The sequence below is a fragment of the Folsomia candida genome, unplaced genomic scaffold (genome assembly GCF_002217175.1).
Source record: "Folsomia candida strain VU population unplaced genomic scaffold, ASM221717v1 Fcan01_Sc025, whole genome shotgun sequence".
Classification (NCBI taxonomy): Eukaryota; Metazoa; Arthropoda; class Collembola; order Entomobryomorpha; family Isotomidae; genus Folsomia; species Folsomia candida.
Genome location: NW_019091217.1, coordinates 2,260,953 through 2,285,108, shown reverse-complemented (window position 1 = coordinate 2,285,108; position 24,156 = coordinate 2,260,953). Strand labels below are relative to the sequence as shown.

The 24,156-nt window shown below is 42.3% G+C and overlaps 5 protein-coding genes across 10 annotated transcripts; 3 read left to right on the top strand and 2 right to left on the bottom strand.

Moving 5' to 3' along the window:
* Positions 1–2,134: 2,134 nt before the first annotated feature.
* On the top strand, positions 2,135–11,856 carry LOC110859279 (paired box pox-meso protein). 2 transcript variants are annotated; one of them, XM_035859411.1, is made up of 13 exons: positions 2,135–2,835; positions 5,786–5,846; positions 5,941–6,130; positions 6,647–6,721; positions 6,833–7,174; positions 7,273–7,509; positions 8,133–9,925; positions 9,991–10,398; positions 10,473–10,654; positions 10,718–10,954; positions 11,042–11,343; positions 11,417–11,584; positions 11,662–11,856. In XM_035859411.1, exons 1-7 carry the CDS (start codon positions 2,826–2,828, stop codon positions 8,340–8,342), a joined length of 1,125 nt encoding a protein of 374 aa, XP_035715304.1. In that variant the 5' UTR covers positions 2,135–2,825; the 3' UTR covers positions 8,343–9,925; positions 9,991–10,398; positions 10,473–10,654; positions 10,718–10,954; positions 11,042–11,343; positions 11,417–11,584; positions 11,662–11,856. The 2 variants fall into 2 exon arrangements, with proteins under 2 accessions (XP_035715304.1, XP_035715303.1); XM_035859410.1 differs by having other exon boundaries at positions 10,473–10,954.
* LOC110859401 (DNA topoisomerase 1) lies at positions 9,710–11,761 on the top strand. The gene is made up of 7 exons (XM_022108348.2): positions 9,710–9,925; positions 9,991–10,398; positions 10,473–10,654; positions 10,729–10,954; positions 11,042–11,343; positions 11,417–11,584; positions 11,662–11,761. The coding sequence occupies exons 1-7, from the start codon at positions 9,710–9,712 to the stop codon at positions 11,759–11,761; spliced, it is 1,602 nt and encodes a 533-aa protein (XP_021964040.1).
* Positions 11,857–11,877: 21 nt separating the features above from the next.
* On the bottom strand, positions 11,878–16,118 carry LOC110859207 (putative cysteine proteinase CG12163). Of its 2 annotated transcripts, none has more exons than XM_022108088.2 (11): positions 15,473–16,118; positions 15,296–15,392; positions 14,840–15,222; positions 14,490–14,764; positions 14,043–14,415; positions 13,719–13,938; positions 13,396–13,644; positions 13,025–13,290; positions 12,864–12,957; positions 12,680–12,753; positions 11,878–12,407 (listed from the first exon to the last, which is right to left on the bottom strand). In XM_022108088.2, the coding sequence occupies exons 1-11, from the start codon at positions 15,947–15,949 to the stop codon at positions 12,333–12,335; spliced, it is 2,583 nt and encodes an 860-aa protein (XP_021963780.1). In that variant the 5' UTR covers positions 15,950–16,118; the 3' UTR covers positions 11,878–12,332. The 2 variants fall into 2 exon arrangements, with proteins under 2 accessions (XP_021963780.1, XP_021963781.1); XM_022108089.2 differs by lacking the exon at positions 12,680–12,753 and adding an exon at positions 12,564–12,637.
* A 155-nt stretch (positions 16,119–16,273) lies between these two features.
* LOC110859400 (mucin-17) lies at positions 16,274–22,786 on the top strand. Of its 3 annotated transcripts, none has more exons than XM_022108347.2 (12): positions 16,274–16,492; positions 16,671–17,065; positions 17,157–17,306; positions 17,378–17,517; positions 17,607–17,779; positions 17,913–18,037; positions 18,135–18,285; positions 18,390–18,552; positions 18,734–18,850; positions 19,170–19,250; positions 19,327–20,266; positions 20,344–22,786. In XM_022108347.2, exons 2-12 carry the CDS (start codon positions 16,742–16,744, stop codon positions 22,462–22,464), a joined length of 4,485 nt encoding a protein of 1,494 aa, XP_021964039.1. In that variant the 5' UTR covers positions 16,274–16,492; positions 16,671–16,741; the 3' UTR covers positions 22,465–22,786. The 3 variants fall into 3 exon arrangements, with proteins under 3 accessions (XP_021964039.1, XP_035715300.1, XP_035715301.1); XM_035859407.1 differs by having other exon boundaries at positions 18,135–18,297; XM_035859408.1 differs by lacking the exon at positions 18,734–18,850 and having other exon boundaries at positions 18,135–18,297.
* LOC110859205 (AP-2 complex subunit sigma) lies at positions 22,505–23,856 on the bottom strand. Of its 2 annotated transcripts, XM_035859412.1 has the most exons (5): positions 23,737–23,856; positions 23,616–23,668; positions 23,371–23,520; positions 23,110–23,283; positions 22,505–23,027 (listed from the first exon to the last, which is right to left on the bottom strand). In XM_035859412.1, exons 2-5 carry the CDS (start codon positions 23,616–23,618, stop codon positions 22,926–22,928), a joined length of 429 nt encoding a protein of 142 aa, XP_035715305.1. In that variant the 5' UTR covers positions 23,619–23,668; positions 23,737–23,856; the 3' UTR covers positions 22,505–22,925. The 2 variants fall into 2 exon arrangements, with proteins under 2 accessions (XP_035715305.1, XP_021963778.1); XM_022108086.2 differs by having other exon boundaries at positions 23,616–23,770.
* Positions 23,857–24,156: the final 300 nt, after the last annotated feature.

Below are 24,156 nucleotides of genomic sequence, written 5' to 3'. Positions count from 1 at the left end.
TAACAAGAAGTTGAGTGTCGAGATGATTTCGAGAGTCGTGAGACGCCGTTGTTTGTTTGGTGCTGGTTTGTGGGTGGGTGGGTGGAGGAGGAGGGAGGAGTGTAATCGAGCGGAGAAATAACATTTTGATTTCGATTCCGTATTACGTTTTTTAGCCCGAACCAGGGCTTATGTAATTGTCATGTCCGTCTGTCTGTCTGTCTGTCTGTCTTTCGATAACTCTCGAACGAGTTGACCGATTGACTTGAAATTTTTACCATATGCATATTGGACAAAGTTAAGAAACGAGTTCGAAGATGGGTGAGATTGGTCCAGTGGTTGACCGGTGGGGGTCATCGGAGTGGGTGGGGTATTATGCACCAAAATTTCAAAATCGTCATAGAAAGCTCAAATTTGGTACAAAGGTTGCTAATGGCCCGTAATGAAAGAATATGAAGTGAAATTGTAAAATTTTCATCTAGAGGGACCCGATGGAGTGACCCCCACCGATTTTCAGAAATTAACATAGAAAGCTGAAATTTGGACCAGAGATCCATACTGCTTTTTCACGAAATAACATGAAGTTAAATATGAACAAAAATTAACCAGGGGGGCTATAGAGACGACCTCCACTGGGAAGTAGTCAAGGGAAGGGATAGTAAATATTTTTAGAATTTGGAGCCTAGTAATACGAAGGATTGATGGAAGAATTAGTGCAAAATAGTAGCACATAATTTCATAGAAACTACTGACAAACATGGGTTTACTAATCGTTCCTGGTTCGGGCTAAGCAAAGCTGTACTGATAGGTTTTTAATTTATATCTGCACCACCAGGCAGGCCAGGCAGGTTATTAATGGCTTCATCAAGCCCTGATGGGTCTTGTACTCTGTTATGAGCTAGATAAAAGTGATGGTGTTTGGATGGTCGAGTTAAATGAGGCGTGCTTAATGCTTGCTTCTCTTTGATATCATCACTTCACAAAGATGTATAAAGTTACATTGGCTACATTTCATTTGTACACTCCCGAATGTGGCTGCTGCACATATAACGTTTCACTGGCTGAGGTATACCTGGTGGAATGCAGATCATAATGTAGCTCAAAAATCTGACATTACAAGATGGCAACCATAATGAAAAAATTCGAGGCAAGGAACCGTGATTTTTCTTCAAGTACCTCCTTCAATATGGAGTAACATTCCATAATGAATATTATCAATTTCTATGCACTCTGTTCGTATCTGCAAATGGGAAACATGAGTTTCAAAAACTCGTACCCTTTTCTCGATACTCTGATGAGGAACAAGTGCTGTTTGGTTGCATCACATTGATCCCTTGCGTAGGTTCATTGGAAGTCGGTTGGTGGGCGACTTTAGGAGTTGCATGCACTTCTTTTCAATGGAGGCCCTTGACTATCGAAGGATTCAGCACTATATTTTTTGACAGTGCATCGTTGTTGTGGGGAAAAAGTGTTGGGTTCCCACAAATGAAACCGCTCCTGCTCGCAAGCTCCTATACTAATTAAGAAAATTACAAGAAGAATGGACAATGAGAGAATATTTCTTGCAATTTGCAAGTTAAATGGCTAATTAATAAGACGTGTAGTACAATGTCTCAACCTGTTGCGGATTGGGGAAGGGATTGGCATAATGCATAAGAAGAAAAATGAAGCTCACATTTCATTCCGTGTAAAAATCAAGTGCAGTCAGACCATGGATGAATGGTCGACTTGGGCGGAAAGCGAACTCGCTATTTTACACACTGCCACCACAAGTCGTTGCATGAAAGATATCATTGTGCCATCGGAACGACGAGGCTTGGGCAGGTTTAAAAGCCTCGCTTGCCAAGAACAGAGCCATTCACCATGCAGTGTAAAACAAACACACGGGCTGAAAACCAAGGCACACCCACCATTCGTGAAATTCAGGAAATGACGCGACCAGGTCACTCTCTGGGGATGAGAGGACGGGGGAATCAACTTTCACCCTGAGGACGGGCGTCACGCGGTTTGTGGGGGGACCCATATTCGTCATGCATTTAAGCAGGCATTGCTTGTGCTGATCTCACCCTTTTTCTGGTTATTCAGATGATTTAAAGAGAGAGATTTGTGGTGATTTTTGTCCTGTTTTGAGGGCGGAGGGAGTTTGTTGCGAGGGCGTCGGTTTCGTCGGTGAATGCGCCATTGGAGAGCCAACTTCACTTCATTGACTCCCAAAGAGTCGTGACTTGTTCCTTGTTCCTCTCGTGTCCCGCAGAAGCAGAGAAGCGCAAGATCAACCAACCAACAAGTCAACCACGGAGAAGACGATCTCCTTTATTGCTTGTCGTTGTCCGGTGCCATCACATTGCTTTCTGCTCCACCACCAATTTATCGCTAATTGACCGAAACCTCAATACCAATTACTCCCTCGTACTCACTCCAATCGTGCAAGTCGGAGACTCGGTGAAAGTTTGGCAGCCAGTCAGTTGCAATTCATATGCAAATATGCGTGGTGAAAGTTAAAAGTCTCATCTTCCCCAACGCTGGACGCATTCTGTTGATCGGGTTGTGTTGCCTTGTCTCAATTTCATGCCACGGTCGTTAAAAGTGTCAAAATACTTTTGGACAGAGTGCTCTCTTATAATTGGTGAAAGTTTTTAGAATTTTAATTACATTTTACAAGTAAACCTATGTTTTTGAACTTGTCAGCTGAAAGTGAGTAATAGTATGACGTTCCTAGCTCGAATTTCACCCGGACATGATCAAAGTGGTCAAGTATCCTGCTTTTTAGGACGGATTCATTATTAGTTTGAGCAATTTGAAAGTGAAAAGTGGAGTGAAAGTGTTCGAAAAGTAAACTGGCCCTCATGGGTATGGGTGAGTCCATTTCAATGTCTTATTCACTGCACCCACATGACTCCTCGAGGACATGGTCGCAGGTTTTCTTGTTGTCAACTCCAGATCGCCAATTGGATACGTGGCGAGGTCAGTAGGAGTGTGAAAAAAAGAAAATCACGAAAACTGCCGCACCAAAGCCCTCACCAAAACTCCAATGTTCCTCAGATTTTGATAATGCTTGTTTTTCCGTGCTTCCACACAGTACCCAATCTATCCAATAGAAATCTCAGATTTTATTAGTTTTTTAATTTAAAATTTTGAAAGTATTGACAAAATGGAAAGTTTTAAAAAGGTGAGTTTAAAGGATATGTAAGCAGCTACCTGGGAGCACGGAAGTGCAAAAATTATCAACATCCGAGGAAAACTGAATTTTTAACTGTAGTTTGTACACACGAGAACAGGGCTTTTTTACGTTTTTCACACCTTTGAGTGGGTGTGGCGGTCGCTAATGGCCCCATCGAGCTTAATCCTTGTATACTTTTTCTACACTCGTAGAACCCTACAACATGTCCAAAGGGGATCAATATCTGGTGTACCTTATATTCCTAAACTTATTTCTTTAAGGCGCATGCACAATTTCTCAAAACCAAATGGTTAGCATTCAATTTTGCATAAGTAGAACTATTGAGGAGTAACTGCGTGCGCGGTCATCCAGCAACATTCCATCGGCGTTGGTGCACTGAAACATATCGACCTATGCGGTGACCCCTTGAGTTTGATTCGTCACCCATCACCGCACCAGACATCAAGTCCACAACTCTAAGTTCAATCCCATCCCACTAATTGCACACAAATTGGCAACCATTAACTCACCAACTAATCAGCCACGAGAGAAATAATTATAAATAAGCTGTCTATTTCTACATAAAGGTTTTACGTGAGAAGTTTCCCACATCTTTAGAGAAAAAGAGAATCGCACATTTTTTGAAAGAGTTGTCCGATGATTTTAAAAGATTGTTGTTTTCTTCGCCAAGAAACGCTTCGGTTGATCTCCACCCGTCTTGCAAAACAACTCTTATTAAGCTTCAACCCAACGTAAATTACAATCCCAGAGAGACGACGGCGAGGAGGAGAGAGAACAACACAATTTAGCTTGGTCGTCCTGAAAAAATGTTCCTTCCTCCTCCTCCCGTCCCGTGTTTAACATCAATTCTCCAGATTTTCCACTCTGGTTTTATCACTCTCTCTCTCTCTCTCTCGAATAAAGAGAGAGATGGGAAATCTCGGCTAATTTATTTATTCATTTGCCACCGGGATGGATCATAAAACGAGGAGAATTCGAATGGGATGGATGATGACCAATTTGTTCTTTATTGTGTAACGACTCCTGTAAATTATAGAGACGTTACCTACACTGTTACTTGGTTTTGTACGGTTTGCGATGCTTACTCGATGTCGCATAAATGTTACACAATCAGGATTCATTGCATTGTGAGATGACTCGAGTAAAACGACGACGACGACCTGACATTTCCCATAAATGACACGAGTTTATTTAGGCTGCGTGCATAATCCGTAACATCTTTGTTGAACCAACTCGAAACTGTCGAGTCGACATTGCACTGCGATTTAGTTGGTGGGGTGGGCTTGTAAATAAAAATAAACAGATTGAAATTTATGACCTGACCAACAACTCGAGTGTCCAGTTTCGGGAGGCGAACCCATAAATATGCTCACTTTAAATACTTACTCTTACTCGTACTCCACAAACTAGGTGCATAGCTAGAAGAATAATACATATGTAGGTTAGTTAGTTATGCAAGTACTTAAGTTTCGTTAGCTCTTCGTCTCAAGTGCATCATGGGATGCAGTTTGCTACCTGATCGGTGAGAGGACTGAATTCGCTGTTGTAATCTAAAAGTGTTTAAATGCAGGATGAAAGTCACGAGGATGCGTTTCTTCGTTGCATATATTTCCTCAAGAATATTGTCCGACATCATTGCTCCTTTGCATCGGTTGTGGTTGCATAATTGTCGCCCTCGTTCCGTTACCTGAGCCCTTCTTGGTCTCTGTCGCTCTCTCTCTCTGGTCGCTTCGGTTTAATGAGTTGCATCTGTCCGTGCAGTGCAGGGCGCAGATGTTGCCCACCCCACGTTACCTCAAATCTAGCCTCTCTCTGATGTCGTCCCATTTCTCTTACCAGTATGTGCAGCCCCACATTTTTCATTTACACCGCCACCACTCACTTAAGAATGACCAGGCAGAGAGAGAGAGAGAAAGAGAGAGTGGGGGCAAAGGTCCATAAATCACTCCCACTTATTGTTCAACGTCCGTCTCATTTTGCTAGTTTGCTAAAATTGGGAAACTAACTTTGCATCTGGCTCCAGTACGATCTGGATGGTGAAACGTCGCGAAATATATTTTCATTTGGTTCGAGATGTTCGATAGTAAGCGAGCGAGATTACGTAAAAGCGATTAGTGGTTGAATTGTTGTATTAAGAAGAAGGGTCGACTCCCATCGACAAGCCAGATCTACACATTCTGTCAATCAGGCTTTCTGTTATGTTATCCCGAATGTATGCATTTGTACGTACATGCATTCGCTTGTCCTTTGGTATTTCTACGTGTGTCAATGTCAAAGTCAAGAGTGACAAGTGACAACTACTGCAATGTTTCCTTTGTTGGTGGCATCATCATCTCATCGCAACCCTTCTCGGTATTTCTCGTCCTCTTTTTCCCCATCGTCGTCATAATCCATCATCACTCCCTCCTTCTCCACGTCCACCGAAAAACGCTGTCTTTCTCAAAATTACTTTTTTCAAAAAAATGAACCCCTCATGTCAGTCCATGCCGCATAGTAGACATGAGATACGATTTTGCTTTTATGTGAAGAAAACAAGTTACAAAATGTTAATAAATCTGTAAAGTTTCAAATGCAAGGAAAATGCTGTATTAACCTCATCGTATTTCATGCATAATTCAATTTCAGACCCTCAAATCAACCAGTACGGCGAGGTGAATCAGTTGGGAGGCGTATTCGTCAATGGCCGGTGAGTTGCGTCATCGTTAAGAATTAAAAAAATTGTGACGTTCCAGGTTGGAATTTCCTCCTAGAATTACCTGATTTTTTTTACGAAATTTCAGCCCCCTCCCAAACCCGGTCAGACTTCGGATCATCGAGCTGGCCCAACTGGGCATCAGACCATGTGACATCTCCCGACAACTCCGAGTTTCTCACGGATGCGTCTCCAAAATCCTGGCCCGTTACCACGAAACAGGGTCCATATTACCGGGAGCCATTGGCGGATCCAAGCCACGGGTCACAACTCCCAAGGTAAACAGAAACGTCTAACCCGACTACCTGCATATACATATTCCACACTAAATGCTATATACAACCACCTCCTCCATTAATTGCCAACTGGTGCTCGCATTGGAAATTAAGTAGTTTGGTTGAGTGGTATGGAATTTGGGCCTTGTTGTGGATAATGGGATCGAGTTGGTAGATCGGAGAACACCGTGAGCAATGCTGCGGCACGTTCTTGCCTCTGTCGGAAAATGCTGAACAAAAGCCATGATTTCGATTAACCTGTTAATAATCCTAGCACCTGAAAGTCGTCAATAATTTGGTTAAATTGGTGCTTATTATTATGGTGTCGTATAAAGGAACGAAAGTCAAAGTCGGTCCTTTTTGAGTACGTTCTCTCTTCATTGTTGTGCGGACTGGAATCTCGAGGAATAATAAAAATTTAATTATTACATTACGAACGACTGGGAGATGAATAAATGCATACAAAATCAGTCATGCTCTTTGATACTCAATTTTATTTTATCCATGTTGTGCGTCAAGGTTGTTGGCTACATCAAAGAGCTGAAGCAAAAGGACCCCGGAATCTTCGCGTGGGAAATACGCGACCGACTTTTGGTAAGACACACGCTTCTGGTCAATTTCGTTGAAAACGGGACTATTTTTCCTGTGCTTTGATGAAATCACTATTGAATTGATAATCGGCACTTGTTATGTTTCCGCCAACAGTCTGATGGCGTTTGCGACAAGTACAACGTTCCCTCCGTGTCCTCGATTTCACGGATTCTCCGCAACAAGATCGGCGGTCTGCTGCCCTTGCACCACCATCACCACCACCACCAACACCCCAACAACAGCCTGTCCCCCTCCTCCACTCAACACTCACCCCAAAATCCATACGATGCTCACAAGGCCCATCAAAACAATGTCCACGCCGCGGCCGTGGCTGCAGCGGCTGTGGCAGCCGTAGCGGCGAATTCGGCGATGAACCACCCCCTTTACAATTCAATCTACCCGCCGTACTCTTCCTACGCCCCGCATCACCACACCCACAATTCGGCTGCGACGCAGGTTGGTGACGATGCATTTCATTCGTATTATGACTTCCATTTTGAGCTGTCGTCATGATATTAACTTGCTAATAATTGTTAACTATAAACAATGCGTAGTCTGGAGGTGGGATGATGTCCGTCCCCAATGGAACTACGTCATCCCCGATGGCATCCATGGTCTCGATGGCGTCCAAGATTGGTTGTTCCGGTTCATTGCCACCACTTCCGTCCAGCCCCACGTCTTGTTTGCACGTGATGCGGCAAAATGGATGGGGTCCTCCTCCTGGGGCTGCGGAAATGGGATTTCGTCACGTCAACGGATCCACTGCGCCACATCATCATCCCCATCACCAGGTTAGTTGGTCTCATAAAAGAAGTGGAAATGAACATGCAGACGTGCATTATGTAGATTCTTGTCATGAGACGAGGTTGGATTGGATGCAGTGCAGCGTGACGTGTAGTGGCAGTCATGTTTTGCTTTCATGAGGTCAGAGGCCACACTCCCGAGGAGAAACAGCAGTCCTCTTTCCCACTAATTGCACACAAATCAACGAAATTAGTTCCTTCTTCTTCAATCTTGTGTATTTGGGTTTAATGCCAGTGGACATATTCCTCATTGGAATGGATGAACTGTCGGTTATGCACACATCATGATCGTGAAATGCAAGCCACCATTCCATTTCTCATCGTTGCTATCTAATACACTTTCATGTGCCATTAAATCAATCAATATCCAGTTCACCCAGTCCAAGGAAACGAATAACTGTCGCACATCTTGGCATATCCACTCTCTCGTGAACCCACAGATATATTCCTGTGTGTGGCTCCTCCCTCGTCGTCCCAAAGACATTCTGCATTTTTTGAGGAAGTGGATGATGGGCAATAAAAGCCACTGAAATGCTCGTTATCCCCTCCGAATTGATTTCATGTGTTCCTTATTGGCGTGGTCTCATGTCTCTCTTGTACCTCTGACACAGATGACGATTGGTGGGGCGGAGGCAGCAGCAGCAGCGCAGCAGAACTACAACTACTACATGTACCTCCAGAGCTGCAACGCGGCCGCAGCTCAGCAGCAAACGTCCCCCTCCATCGCCCCCTGCCTCTCACCCCCACTTTTGGGGTCCGGCCACCACGCCCATCTCCACACCCAACACGGCAACCCCACCGCCGCCGTTTCCTCTTCCTAAAATCCATCCTCAACCTGTCTCAAGTTCCCTCCTCGTCTGGACACCCACAATTTCCCAAGGATGCCATCAATCTCTTCTTCTCTAAATTCTTACGATATCGTGTATCATGTATCTTATCGTCAGTGCAACATGCAACGGCAAGGAAGATGGCGATATACACGAAAAGAGGTGCCGTCGTGCAGTACGACACTAGGCATCCGTACGGAGAGGAGAAGGCTGTGATACAGGAATATAAATGGGAACATGATCCCACATTTTCTATTATCGCGAAAAACAACTCCTCCTCCCCCCAAAGAAAACTAACCAACCCGGTTCATACACTTGTATTTCTTACTTAGGCACATACATTTGAATATATTGGGCGAGCTTATCATATTATTATTTTTACTTTATACATATTTGCCAATGTGAGGTTGCCAAATAGTTGGAACTTGCAAAACTAATGTATTTAATGCCAAATGTGCGCATCCAAACGGAACCAATGTTTGTTGTAAAGTCGTGTGTGAAATCATGGATGAGAGAGGAAAAGGATAATCTCATCATCATCTCAACTCCTGCCTGCCCGACTAGTAAATACTTGTATATGTAGAACTATAGCGCAGCTAATTAAGGCCTGTAAAATTAAAACAAGTCGTCGTTCACTACTTTTCTCACGGGACAGACTGCAATAATCAATCCGAAGAAATCTCGACCTCCCAGCAAATGTAAATGGAAGGGTTGCATGAATGTCTGGCTCGAAGCAGACTTTCCTAGACTGATTTTCTCCAAGTATTTTGGGTTGTGTCAAACCATGAAATGCCAACTATCTATATGATAATAAAGAATATGTACATGTGCCTTTATTGTTAACACCACGATACCAGTTTAAGAAGAATTGTGTCCCTGTGGACAGGAAGACCTTAAATAATTGCAAGGGCAACCATATTTCGAGTGCGGTGAAAAGTGACGGGAGCGATGCATGTACATAAAGAAAGGACAAAGGAAAGTGCTTCTGCACGTGTTGGCAGTACTTTTGCTCTTACTTTTACCGATAGTGCATGACCAAAACCTACTGCATTTCTCGGTCTCTTGACCTCCCTCCTCATAGTTTTGGCATGGAAAATGTCAGCTTTTTCGTCAATTTGAAAACCACACCCATCTGCCTGTTACCACGATTGCTCGACTTTTAGTATGATTAGTGGAAGGTACTCGACACAAAGGGAGATGAGTTACCTGGATACTTAAAGTCAGGCAATCGTGATTTTTTGCATTTTACGGACATGGTCAAAAACTAAAGAAAGATTACATAAAAATACATCTTACGACACAGATAAGTATGCATTTGTACACTAAATAATTCTCACATCACGGAAAACTTTCCTCTTGCGATGCCTTTACAACAGGTGAGACGCTTAGAATATGCCGGACCTTATGTTCCAAAGTACAAGCCCCTCCCATCCACCGTCAAACTTTTATATGGCACGGCCCCCGTCGTGGGAAAACTCTCAGACGACGCTGAGGAAGCCGTGGTCAACTATGGGCGACTCCTCGAGGCCAAAAACAAGCACATCCGGAAGAGGACTTTCAATCAAAATTTTTTCAACGTAATAAACCATAAACCATGCCACACACTGTGTAGTGAGTTAACCCGCCATAATCGTGTGATTAGGACTTTCGGGCCCTACTCACACCACGTCAACGGGACCAAATCCGTGAATTTCGAAAGCTAAATTTCGGCCAGATCACCGTTCACCTCCGGCGCCTGAAGGAGGCGAGTTCCACGCCGGCCGAGAAGAAGAAGAGGAAAGAGACCAATGACCAGCTAAAACAGCGACACGGCGTTTGCAAGAAGAACGGGAAGGTGGTGGAGGAACTTGGCGTGTGGATGGTGGAACCCTCCGGAATTTTCATTGGTCGTCCCGATAACCCAAGACATGGGCGAATCAAGCTTCGCATCCGTCCTAGCGACGTGGTCGTGAACTGCAGTGGAGCCTGTCCACCTCCTCCTTGGGGAAATTGGAAGGCACAGATATTCGACCCGTCTCAAGCCTGGGTGGCAAAGTACACTAACAACTTAGTAATAACCAGCTACGAATAGTTATCAATCAGATATGCGTCTCAGAATAATAATTTGAAACGTAATTCTTGTAGAAAGCCATTAAATACATTTTCCCAGGAATCGACTCCAGTGTTAGGAAACACAGCGACGTGGCCAAGTTTGAGGTGGCACAATCGCTGGGTCGTAGGATTGCAGGGGTTCGTAAAACCTATGAAAAATTGATCGCCATGAGACTGATCGACAACTTGGGCTCGCCATCTACTTCATTGACAGAGTTTGTAGTGATACTATTTTGCATACACTTTCTCTAGTCTTTGTAAATATGTGTGCGGATTAGTTTTCACTCAGAATTGGGAACGAGAAAGGGCCCGACGCCGCAGACACGGTTGGGTGCACGACTCTCCGAAAAGAGCACATTTCCCTGAAATCAAGGCACAAGGTCTGTCTTGATTTCAAAGGGAAGGACTCGATCAGGCTGAAAAAAGAGTTTGAAATCTCTCTCCCTGTATTCAACGCCATTTCCAGAAATATTAGACGCAAACGGGAACGAGATCAAGTTTTCGATTTAATTCAGGTACTTAATTAAATACAAAGCAACACAATTTCCCTCCGTCAGTGCATGCATTTATGCACAACCATCATTTTCTTCTCCTGCATTCAGGCACAAACCGTGAACAAATACCTGAAAGATCTTGGGGACAATTACTCTGCAAAAGTTTTTCGAACTTTCAATGCATCCAAAACTTTTGACGACAAACTCCACATGCAAAAAATGAGAACACCTAAAAAGAAACTCACAATAGCGGACAAGTTATTTATTTACAAAAAGGCAAATCTTGCCATTGCAAAATTGTGTAATCATCAGAAAACGGTCAATACGAAGCTAGCAATGCGTGCTTTGGGTGGACAAAAGTTGAACCGACAGAAGAAGCAGGACAAGCTGAGGATCTTGAAGGAAAAGCTGTAATCCTTGCTTTACCCTTTACACAAATAAACTCCTTCTTATTGACCTTGTCGATTTCAATTGTTTCGTCAGGAAAGGGAAAGTGGGCATCCAGAAATTGCTTTGTCAACGGCAAATCAGCAAGCTCGAGGAGAACATTAAAGAGTTAGAGACCCGAATTTACCTGAAGGACGAGGGGATGGAGTATGCTCTTGGAACTTCGCAAGCCAACTATTTGGACCCTCGAATCACTGTGGCTTGGTACACATTTTACTTGTTTTGTCAGAGTAAATATTTACAACTGCTTGTAAGAAATTCAACAAAAGTCGAAATTTCAGGTGCAAGAGAAACAAAGTTCCTCTGGAGAAAGTTTGGTCGGCAAATCAGAGGAAAAAGTACGTCTGGGCAAATAAGGCAACCTCACAGTTTAGGTTTTAAAACTCAATTGGTCTACAGTAAAATGACTGCAAATTCTTGTACATATATGTAAATCAGATATCTAATAAAATGATATAGGACTAAATAAAAATTAATTATGACGCACAGTTCGTAGGTATAAATTTTCTGTCACTACGATGACTTTTTATTAAAAAATTCAAATTTTCTATCACATGGGTTAACAAACATCACAATCAGATCAATAATTAAAATGAGATTTCTTTGTTGCTGCGAGGTTTTACAATGTCAAAGCAAGCTAAAAAATATGCGTAGTTGATAAAATGTTTTCTTGAGAATTGTTAAATTTTGCATCGTAAATCCATGCACTAAACCTAATTAAAGCTCTTAATTAAACAAGAATAATATCATTTTAAAAGCGGGATCATATTTGTTTGGGATAATTATTTCAAAACGTGACCACATTGATAAGTAGTGTTCCACTTGTTGAAGTATTTGTGTAGAGATTGAGTACATTTTGATTTTGTCCGAGTAAACAGATTGACGTACACACGAGTTTACTCGCTTAGCTTATATATAATTAAGTGAACTTTTGTTTTGTCTCATGACTTGATTAGTCGACGACGGCAGAGGTGGCCATTTCAGCCAAACCGCACGTATTTTCTCCTCGGTAGACCCGGTAGTAACCCTGAAATACATATTGACAAAAATTATTCAACAAGTTGCAAAAAGTGCATGCTGAATAAGTATTTATTGCTTGAACGAGATGGACGTCATGTGATTTGTTCTTAAAGTTATGTAGATATGGCCCCGAACTAGAAATTATCACCATATACAAATGTACCTGCTCTCCCCATTCTTCCCCCCAACTGTTTTTGACACTCCAATATGGGAGGGTGGCATTCAAATAGGGGTACGCTGTAACGAAAAGCAAATACAGAATGATTAGAGACAACTGACCTTCTCTCCCCATGAAGGTCCCCAACTATTTTTCACAATCCAATATGGCATCACTTTGTGTCTTATGGATGTGGCTGATAAGGAGGCAAACACATGGACATTTGTTTCATTAGTAACAGCGAAAGCAAGTAGTAATAAACACGAAAATCAATATTCGCACTCGAGAAAATCAGACACCACTTACTATGAACTCCAAAACCAACGATGAGAACACCATGGTCCAAGCTCTTCTTGCCGCAAAGGAACTTCCAAGGATGGGATACTCCGCCCATGTAAAACTATACACGAAGTTTCAGAAGTGAGGATCAGCAATTATATTTATTATTTTATATGGCAAAATCTGACCTGCATCGCGTTCGCATTGATTCCAATTGAGATTGGTCCATTCTTAACCAGCCACATGGCCATCTCGGTTTCGTTTTTGGGCAGCTCAACAAAACCTTTCACCTTTGCTGCGGCCTTGCTAGCATCAAACGAACACTTTTCGCCTTTTCCGTCGTACGGGTAGGCAGACTCAGTTTCTAGACCACCCAACTTTTCTAAAGCCTTATATGCATTTTCAGGCAGGCCACCATTGCAACCTTCGTCCAGAGTGTCACAATCCACGAGTTCTATGACACACGTACATATATTTAAAGTCTATTAGTTATTTGCACATCTTATGCATACATACATACATACATTGTGCATTTGTTATTTATTATGAAACAACTCACCCTGTTCGGAGAAAGACATCAGTTTGTTGTATTTCTTGGCGTAAAGGCCTTCAATATTTCCCGTGACGGAAAAGGCCCAACATGATCCACACATTCCTTGGTTCTTTACAGGAGTTACGGCATTGTAATTCCTCCAGTCAAACTCGTCTGGCAGCGATGACAAATATGGAACCTTTGCCGTCTTAACTTTCTTGGTTCCTTGACGCAAATCTGGTCTCAGTCCGAGATAGTGTTTAGAAAACTCTTCCTCTGTAGAGCAACTCAATTAGTACAATTCATACACTTGATTTTTGCATGCCTTAAAAATGGAAATAATAACTTACCTGTCAAATCTGCAAACGCAGTGGAACCATACACGGCTGTCCCCTGCTCATTATCTTGAAGCAGTTTTGCCTTTTTCATATTCTCCATGTAGACTCCAAGTCGGTAGGTGTACTCTTCCCTGGACTCGTACTTTTTCCCATGCATGTCCATAAAACTTTGAAACTCTTTTTGGTTGACACCTTCGTCCTTTTCCAATTTGATATGGAACAAACTCAAACTCTAAAATAATAATGATAATTTTTAACAACCGAAACCTGCTAAGAAAATTTAAATAAATAAAACGCGTAGATGTATGTACATTATACAGTATAATTTATACTCACCCTTTTCGTCCTGTCCAGAAACATTGATTCTCTCGGGCCACATTTGGAGTGAGTAATTTGCTTGCTTTTGAGCCAAGGTTGTTCCAATACGGTGACGTTGCAAAATTGATGCTCTCTGGTATTATCGATTTCACACTGGGATTTATCCAAAGTAGGATTCTTACGACAACCGGTGTATCCTAATTCTACGACAAGCTTTGTCTTCATTCCGGCAACAATTTGCCTTTGGGCGGCTACAATTTTAACCAATTTTTGAGCATGCATAGCATTGCTTTGTTGGTCAATCGATTCCACAATGAAATTCACGAGTTCTACAAGTTCTGAACTTTTCACATCCACCTCGTGAAATCCACCCAGAGCTCGGTGTAGTTTTCTACAAAAATGTATGTAAGGGTTTGAAATAACATAATTCAGCCTAAATTGAAGCAAATTCTGTTTGCTACTCACTGTTTCTTGTTGACTTCATTTTCCTTGTATAAATCCAACTGTTTTGCAATTTTCTTCCCCTGTTTCTTCTTGTAGTACGCTTTCTCTGGAAGACATTGGCTTTCGGTCATTTTACGTTGAACTTCTTGCCATGGCTGGAATAATATCTTGACACTGCACACGCGGAACGGGGGTACAATCTTGTCCTTGCATTTCGCCAGTGTCACTTCCTCACCCTCTTTGCAAGTTGTGTGGGCTACGCGGATCTTCAAGGTGTACATCCACCCAGACACGGTCTATTTTTATGCACAACCATGATTCAAAAATTTAAGTTGACCGTTGGAAATTAATCTACGTAGGTATGTACGTACCTGCTTCTTCGAGTCCAAAACTTCCATAACCAATCTCGCATCATCATCCGCATCGATAGTGTCCAACTGCTGGACAGCAAACTTGGCCAGGTCCATCAATTTTTCCGTACTTTCCTCAGCGTCCCTTGACCCACCAAGGATTGGCACTGGCGGCGACGGTGGAGAAGGAGAAGAAACAACATCTCGCTTGCGTCTCAAACTCTTTGGCTGCTTTTGTGCAGTAGGGAGCGTGGTATCACCATCGCCCACTATGTCACCGTCTTGCTCCAAGTCGTCATAATCGTCTTGTTCATCATCATCACCATCCTCTCGCCTCGACACTTTTTCTCTCTTGCAGTTGGATCTCACTACTTCCTTATTGTTGATCCATGACTGTTCAACAACTTCAAAAAAGAACATGTAAAATCATAAGTAAATACAACTATATTTTTATTGCATTAGTGGAACAAACCTAACCTTCAAAGTTGCAAATAAATGTGTCTTCAGAAGGATCCATAGCACATTGTTCCTTGTCCAGATCGTGTTGGGCCTTTGTACAATTTGTGAGTCCGACCTGTTAGAAATATTTTTGTATTACAAGCGTATTATTGGCTATAGTTCAATTTAGTCAATTAAGTAGTTAATAATGTATACCTCTAAATCCAGAATATACTTTTGTCCAGCGACCACTTGTGTCATGGCATTCACGACGCGAACCATCCGCTGTGCCCGTTCCAAATCGTCAAACCCACTCAAATGCGTTGAAAAGGCGAAGCCAGCCATTTCTTTGATTTTGTCATCATCAACATCCACTTCCATCGGGCATCCGACGCAGAATGGATTCTTGCTCGTCGTGACTTCTTCCTCCACCTCTTCTGCAACTTCCGGTTGGACAGGAAGTGACCCTGCAGGAGGAGAGGGTGCATCTTTGGCTGCCTCCTTGTCGTCCTCGAAATAGTCGGAACTCAGGACTTGGTCGATGAGGTCAGCGTCGAATTTCTGAGTGGGAGAGGACGGTGCGTCCAACAAATCCTGCTCACCCAAAGCATTCCCCTCCAGGACGAAGGTCCAGGTCCCAGCCAACAGGGTCAAAATGAGAAACGAGCCCCACCATTGGGACCGGGGCGTCATTTCTTTCTACTCGATTACCAGAAAATAAACTATATGATAATTATTGGTAATAATGTTCAATTAAATCAGATCAGAGAATGAGATTTGCAGCGATGCTAATGCGTATTGTTTGCAAATCTCAGCAGTATTTTCAGTGTCAGACAGATGAGAGCAGATGATGCTGAGATTAGGAAGGGGGCATGCAGGGCTGGTGTGGGGCGCGAGGGGGAGGGCGCAGTTGGGTATTTCTGGGGCGCAGTGTCGCCGTTGTGCGTGGAGGGCCCGCGCGGGCGGATTGGTGCGACGGACGTGGAGTGGGCTGGGCTCACACAGTTTGAACTTTTGGCTCCAGAAACCAACGGACAACAAACAGACTCGACCAAAAACCAACCACCAAAATTCTTCCTCTTCCATTTAGCTTATCGTCAGCTTTCTCCCTTTGAAGGCAAAGTAAGAAGAAATGTTAACAGTGCATTAATTACTAATTATAAAATTAATTAGTTTGAGAGGAATGCAAGAGTAAAGAGAAGCCAACTTCAAGTCAAGTTTCGTTTTCGGCTAAACGTGAGTAAAAAAAGTTCATTGTAGATTTATTTTATCACCATGAATTTATTTTTAGTAATTTGTGCAGAATGAAATTTTGCGTGATTGAAATTGTCATTCTCTGTATTTTTTACATGATCGATGAAGCGATATTTTTATTCTCCCTAATTACAATTTTGTACAATGTGGTCATTTTTAGCACAATCCCGACGACGAGTTTGGTCGACGCCGAATCTTCATAATCAACTACACGCCAGCCCACGGCGCAAAATGGCATCCGAGTCCCCAGCAATCACAGTACCATTGGCAGCGGCAACGAGACCTTCCAATCTACTTTTGACGCCAGACCCACTCCAATCCCCTAGTTCGCCAAGCCCAACCGAATCCCTTGAACAGCGCCACATCTCCGACCTATTTCGAGAACATGGGTTACGACTTACTCCCGTTCTTCGTCAAGCGGTGTCTGAAGAACTGTCAAAGTTGGGAGTGGAATATGAATGTGTGCCAAGTAGTAGTAAAGGTAACAAGGCTAGAAAGTCGCCACGACCCACTCATCGTCGAGGGAGTGACAGCATAACTGCAAATGGACTTCAGGTACATCAACATGACATATTTTTTGATGCGTATGAAATGGGGTTGTAATTTTTGAGGGTGATTTACTTATTGTTGCTATTGATTTTCACAGAGAACAATTGAAGTAAAGCTTCCCTCCTCCAACACCACCGTGACCATTCCATTCATTGTGAAGCATACGTGCGACTACATCCGACAACATATCAAACAACAGGGAATTTTCCGAATTTCTGGTGTTGCATCGAGAGCAAACAGTATCATGGTAAGCGTATCATCATTTTAATAACAATTTTTTCCCATTACTGCGTCATTAATTGCGTCATAATTTTGCAGCAAAGATTCACAAATCCTGAGATTGAGGAATATTTTACTTCTTGCGATACCGTTCACGATGTCGCCGTAGTGTTGAAGCAGTATCTGCGACAGTTGGAGACGCCTTTGATACCGTACAGTATTCAGCATGTGTTCATTCAGTGAGTCGAACTCAAAGTTATACCCCAAATTCGTAGTATTAATTAATTATTAATTTCGAAACTTAATCTTCACGACTCTAATTTTGCAGATGTTTAGAGTTGCAGCCGGAAAGTGCTCGAACGTCGGCTCTTCTTCTTTCGAGTTGTCTCGTTCCGCAGGAAACTATGGGCTGTCTGACTTATATTCTCCAATTTCTTGCCGAAGTAGCAGAATCTAGTGGAGAGAATTTAATGACATTTGAGAATCTTGGCATTATCATGGGTATTGAATAATGGAAATTTATGTAGTATGAAGAGATGATTAATTAACGCCATGCAATGTGTGTTGAGAGAATTTAATCCATGAATACCGTTGAGTTCAACTACATGGATATTTATTTACTTACGACTGATAGGTCTCAATATTATGCCCATCGCCCAAGATCCAAGATCGGTGAAAAGTGACAATAATAAGAATAGTGGGAAAGACGTTCACAAGACTGAGCGACACGTTTTGGATTTGCACAACAAAGTCATCGAGGTAGGTGAACATTGTGAATCGTATCATACGATTCATACAATTTATCCCTTGATGATTAATTACAATAATTACATTAATACCTTTCTATCTACTCCAGAACCTAATCAAACATGCAGATAGAGTTGGTCGAATAACAGAAGAGGTGGAACGAAGAATGGATTCTTTGCTAAGTATTCGAAGCTCTGAAGATGAACTAGAGAATGAGGGGGTTGGCCGTCGGAAGAAACGGCGGAGTGGATCCCTCAATAGTAAGTCAAATCGTAAGCACTGCATAATTATTCAACTTGCATGTGCATGTGTCTCCGTTCTCCCTCTTGTTCACACTCTAATATGATTTTTATTGCGTTTACAGGGATGTTGGGATTTCTGAAAAAGGTGACGAGTGGAAAGAGTGGAACGGAGACGCCGATAACACCCATGCCTCACACCCCTCGAGGTGATTCCTTCTCCTACACTCCAGTCATTAAAGCAAGTGCTAGGAAAAATGAAGATGGAGTTTTCTCTCTGCAAAAAAAGTGAGCAAACATCAACTATAAATTTAATTTAAAAAAGTATTTGAACTTGATAGTTAATTGTCAGATTGATATTATATTTGCTGTTTTGAATGATGAATGACTATTTTGTATCTGTTTATTGACTCCTTTTCCCACGCACGTACTTATTATTTATGTTATTTTCTTCTCGAATCAAACAAAGGAAAAATATCTTTGACGGAACAGCTCGAAAAAGTAAAAACAATGAATTGTTCGGCACACCAAACACGCTGCCTAGCCAAATCACTTGTCCGTCACCGGCAGTTTGTTTAGACCCGAGGTAAAACTGATGAATTTCTTTGGGGGTAATGGTTGGTTATCATGGAGGGAGGCGGGGTGGTGCTTGGATTTATTTGGGAAAGTAAATGTACTAAAACTATTACTTGCATGTTCTATTTCAATACTGCCCAGCTTGTATCGCAATTTTAGTCGTAGGTAGGTTGGTACTTTGTAGCTAGTTATGTAATTTAGTTGATATATATTAGCTTGAAAAATAACGTATAACTAACACTTTGCAATATTGCCATGTTCTTGGTTGTGGTGGTAGATTGATAAGTGACTTAAGGAATTCTGAGAAATTTCGTATTCGTTCCTTGCAGCCCAATGAAGATGGATTGGAAAACGACTCCAAATGGAAACAGGCTTAGGAACTTTGTGACTCCTGGGATATTGAGGAGAAGGTACAAGAAAAATTATTCGGAATTTCGAATGAAATTGGAATACTTTTAATTCAACTTTGATTCACTATATTTGAAGGGATAAGAGCTCAGATAACACGGATAAAAATATCTTCTCGGCTCCCACCACCATGAAGTCATCCAAGCCTAGGATTCGTTTCGGGCGGAGTAAACATACCAAAAAACAAGAGACTCCTAAGCAAGATCTAAGCCTTTTAAAATCCAAACAAACTTCAGCTTCTACCATATCAATTCACAAACTGGCAGCCTCCCCTCGAGCTGCCACACTTCAGAAAAATGTATCCTTGTCTAAAATCCCACGTCCTGGTGGAGGTGAAAAGCCGGCAATTCCGCCGAAACGTGTCAATTTGTTATCATCAAGTAACATTACGCAACTAAAAAAGCAGGGTTCAAAGGGTTCACTCAATCTCGGAAAAAAGGATGAAGGAGACTACGTGATAATTTCACCTAAAGCAGAAATTGACGATGCTGATATTAGAAATGAGGCATTTCTTGCCTCATCTTCTGCGATTTCAGTCGCCACCAACAACGATTCATCCAGCCAGGCAATGACCGGAAACAATGTCACGGTCGAAACTGATATCGATACAACTGCCACCACGACCGAACTTACAAAGGAAAGTGACGACCCAATAAGTCACGATTCTTCTTCATCCACACTTCAACCACCTCCGATGGACATGATGGGAAAACTTAAACTAACTCCACTCATTCAAGAAATTGACCAGTTGACTCGAACGGCTGGGGACCTTACGCTTTCTACCCTGAAGGGTAGAAAATCAGCCTCGAGTATTCGACGTACTCGATCACGTGGTCACACGTTACCCGAATCACCCACTGAACTGGAAACCACTCCACTTGCTGCAGATCAAGTCGAATCAAAGTTTATCAAGACGCTGAAAGAGTCAAAAATTATTCAGATTCAAGCAGAGAAAATAAACCAAACTGGAATGCAGTTGCAACGGCGACTCACAATTCAAGAACGTGGTTTAAACAAGGTAATCGAAGGATTAGTTGCTATTTGAGAAGATATCTATTTCCGTTTGTCTGATATTCATCTTTCTGTCTGTTTTAGGTGAACATGTCCCCATCCCAGCGAAGGATTGCAGCGAGTGCAAAGAGAAGACGGTCCCATGAAATCGGGCGTGTTACACCAATTATTACTCCAACAAGGTTTTTATCACTTCGCAGCCCAAATGCCTCGCCTGCTGCTGCTAGTACTACTACTTCTACGCTACGACGATCCCCCAACCGTTGCACCTTGAAACGAGGGCGGCCCAATACGGCACGCGTTGGATTGGCCAGACCAAGCCCAACTCGAAACACGCCACGGTCCGTTCTAACACCACCCATCACGCGATCACCCAAGAAAAAAGTTATACCTTCAGCAGATAATAACAATCCTATGAAAATGGAGGACAATGGGGAAGGTTCCCCCACATCAACTTCGCCACCACCGCTCCCTCCTCGCAAAGACTCCACCACTGCTCATAATTCTGACACTCCCATGAGACGAATGTCGTCCGTCCAGGAACTAGTGAACAAGTTGGAAAAAAATCGGAAGAGTAAGTTGGCCGTTGTACCGCCAACGGCAGGAACGTCAGAAAACGTAGAATCAGACCTCCTTGAAAATGTTGAACTTGTTCTGCCCTCCCATCAACAAATACAGCCAGAAACAGACGTGATAAGTTCACCAATTCATTGCTCCACTACCCCACAAATCGTCGTGACACGTAGCAAGGCTCGAGATGAGTTACGATCGGCTCAAGAAACACCACAGACTCCGTTCCTATTTTCTCTCGCCCCCTCCATGGAAAACGACGTGGATCCGGAAATGAATTGGGTGTCTGGTCACAAGTTTAAATTCGACAGGAAGGATTTTCACAACCTAAAAAAATCTTCCGATCGTGATTCTATCCATTTCTTAAAAACTCTTCGTGCGGGAAAGGTTCCGGCAACGGTGGAATATTTCAATCAAATTGGGCATAACAAATCTCCCACAAAATCATTAATTCCTCGCTACACGGGGCTCCAAACTCAAGGGACAGCAAAATATCTTGCTGGTGAAACCCACCTTATCACCACTCCTGAAATGAAGAGTAGCAATGAAGACACTCCACCAGTTACAACTCCCAGTCGTATTGCTCGTCGAATGTCGTCCGTTGACATTGATATCCGCAATCGCAATAGAAAAGAAGAACTCTTGGATCAAATCAAGAAGGAAAATGCAGCAGTAAGGCGATCCAACACAACGACCGGCACAGGTGCTCGAGGAGGTAGAAATCTTCGCCCAATCGAACGAGGTATAACAACTAACGACACTACTGCTGCCGCCGTTCCACGAACTTCAAGTTTCAAACGTCCTAATACCCTCGATTTAAAGTCACCCCTCACAGCAACTTGTACTGCTGCTGCCACGTCGTCCACTACTGTGATTAAACCAATTTCCCGTGCTGCAAGCCTTCGTCGGCCTCAAACTCAAACTCCACGAATCGTCGAGGAAGACGAAAGCTTGATCATCTCTGTGAATCTGGCCATCGAAAACTTACTCCATCCCAGAAATGAGAACTGTGATAGTGTTAAAAAGTCTGGAAGAGGTGGAAATCAAGGATCCGCATCGAAACCATCCCCATTAAAGAGTAGCAACCTTGCCAATTCTACCACCCTATCGAGAAATAACTCTAGCAATAGGAAAAACTCACCTTCTCTCAAAACATCGCCCCCTCTGAGAGGCATCAACTCTCGTCGACGTAATGTGACCATCACTCGCACAGCTTCAGAAACTGGGACAAAGTCCACCACAACTACACCCAGATCCACCCCGAAAATTAAGAAGGCACTCACAACTCGAGCTTATGACATGATGATGATGTCTGGTGGCGCAGTAAGCAGCCCTGCCATCCCGATGAGACGGTCTACGCGAACCCCCAATTCTGCTTCTACTAATATTAATACTGCTACTAAAGGTACTTCTAATGGGAATTCTACTGACTTTCACTCGCATGCTCATGCTTGCAACACCATCACGCCACGAAGGAGGGTTCCACGAATGGGGAATGGTGCCGTTGCCTCCTCCTCTACACCTCACCAACTACCCATCAACAACTTTGATGGAAATGTTGCCAATAGCTCAACAAAGTCCAAGCTTCGTACTCCTCTCAGGGCGACCCACTTGTATACTACTCCTTCTCACTAACTATGTATAACTCACTTATCAGGAGTACGGAAGACTTTTGTTAATTGATTTTGCACTTGAAAGTGAACTGCACTTTATTTTACAGTTTTGGTACAACAATTTTTCCTTTTTACTACTACAACAGTCTCCCCACTAGGGATATGATACTTTCTTATTATTATTACAGAGAGGCATATATAATGATTTCCAATATCTTTATCCGAATAGAAATAATTCTGATGCATACAAATACTTATAATGTAGAAAACCCAACTGTGAATATATTTAAATACGATTTAAATAATAAAAAAGGAACAATATTGGTTCAACAGTTTTAACGGAATGGGTTTGAGTCGGTAATCGTCATTATCATTATAAATGAGGTTCTACAGTTGTCTCCATAATTAGAATAATATATCTTGATTAGTTGCTCCTTGGTTGTCTTTGTCCTCATCCTAACATATAAATATATGCCGAATACTTTACTCTAGTGAATTTAACATGAGAAGTTGCTTCAGAACTTTGGTTTGGCTAGTTTCCCTGATTTCACCGGCCAAAAACATTTCATCCACCACCGTGTAGACCTATCCAGATGACCAAGAGAAAGACACATTTAATTGACGACATGAGGATTAGCTAGCAGAGATTATAAATTATAATGCACACCTTGTAAAAGTTGAAAACTAAATCAAGTTCGCAAACGTTGTGGAAATATTCGTTGAGAACTTCGACAAAGTTGTGGATAGCTTCCAAATAGTTGAGATTATTGTCTTGAACATCCACACAAATGCAAAAGTATAGTCCGGCATATCGTCTGTACACAATCTTGTAGTTTCTAAACTGAAATAAGCAGCGAAGGATACATTATATTTTTACACTTTTTACATTCAGTAGAAACGTTACAATTAAAAACTAATTGAAGTGCACCTCAACAAAGTTGGTATGTTTTGCATCCCTCACAGTGACGACGGCGTGAACTTCTTCGATAAGCTTTTGCTTCTCAGCATCGTCAAAATTCATGTACCACTTGGCAAGACGAGTCTTTCCTGCCCGATTTTGAATCAGGATAAAGCGGATCTATGTGTCAAATTATTTGCTTTATAACTTTACATCACAAATGTATAATATGCTTGAATATTATTTAATCACTACTCTAATTTTATTCAACTTACCATTTTGACAGTTTGAAACTGAACTTTTTAAAACAGAGCTGGAGATTCGTCACCTATGAAAGTACGAATATCGAGCCTATGTATATGTGAGCATGGGGCGTATTCTACTGAATCAAGTTACCCGATCTTTGCTCAGTCAGCTATCCCACCAACTATGGCACCAACAAGCACATTATCTAAAAAGGGTGTCTGAGCTGAGCACTTCATCCCCCCACAGTTCATTTACTTCGTTCATCCCCACCACTCATTTGATAAATGCAAATAAGTTGAATGAATGGCAGCTCCGTCTTGTTTCTTACATGGATTAAATAAATGAGAAGAAAGCATTGGATGAATAAATTCATATAAATCGTAAGAATTCATTCATTATTGTTCCAAACAGAATAGATAGATCGCCTAAAAATTCAACAATAAAGTTCAGCAGTATTAAGTATGTTGACCTATTTATCATCACAGGGTCTCACCGTGAGACTGGACTGGACCGTCTGGAAACGGAGTCTCACTTTATGGTCATCTCAGATTGGCCCATGCATGGGTTAGT

Bases quoted from the DNA above. Each gene is read 5' to 3' on its own strand.
- LOC110859279 (XM_035859411.1), top strand. The intron at 5,847-5,940 runs GTGAGTTGCGTC...ACGAAATTTCAG, and splicing joins GGCGTATTCGTCAATGGCCG to CCCCCTCCCAAACCCGGTCA. The intron at 6,131-6,646 runs GTAAACAGAAAC...TTGTGCGTCAAG, and splicing joins CACGGGTCACAACTCCCAAG to GTTGTTGGCTACATCAAAGA.
- LOC110859401 (XM_022108348.2), top strand. From the start codon at position 9,710: ATGCCTTTACAACAGGTGAGACGCTTAGAATATGCCGGACCTTATGTT. The intron at 10,955-11,041 runs GTACTTAATTAA...TCCTGCATTCAG, and splicing joins AAGTTTTCGATTTAATTCAG to GCACAAACCGTGAACAAATA. The intron at 11,344-11,416 runs GTAATCCTTGCT...TTGTTTCGTCAG, and splicing joins AGGATCTTGAAGGAAAAGCT to GAAAGGGAAAGTGGGCATCC.
- LOC110859207 (XM_022108088.2), bottom strand. From the start codon at position 15,949: ATGACGCCCCGGTCCCAATGGTGGGGCTCGTTTCTCATTTTGACCCTG. The intron at 14,765-14,839 runs GTACGTACATAC...GCATAAAAATAG, and splicing joins TTTTGGACTCGAAGAAGCAG to ACCGTGTCTGGGTGGATGTA. The intron at 13,645-13,718 runs GTAAGTTATTAT...GTTGCTCTACAG, and splicing joins TGCGTTTGCAGATTTGACAG to AGGAAGAGTTTTCTAAACAC.
- LOC110859400 (XM_035859407.1), top strand. From the start codon at position 16,742: ATGGCATCCGAGTCCCCAGCAATCACAGTACCATTGGCAGCGGCAACG. The intron at 17,518-17,606 runs GTGAGTCGAACT...CTAATTTTGCAG, and splicing joins ATTCAGCATGTGTTCATTCA to ATGTTTAGAGTTGCAGCCGG. The intron at 19,251-19,326 runs GTACAAGAAAAA...CTATATTTGAAG, and splicing joins CCTGGGATATTGAGGAGAAG to GGATAAGAGCTCAGATAACA.
- LOC110859205 (XM_035859412.1), bottom strand. The intron at 23,284-23,370 runs GTGCACTTCAAT...TGCTTATTTCAG, and splicing joins AACATACCAACTTTGTTGAG to TTTAGAAACTACAAGATTGT. The intron at 23,028-23,109 runs GTGTGCATTATA...TCATCTGGATAG, and splicing joins TAGTTTTCAACTTTTACAAG to GTCTACACGGTGGTGGATGA.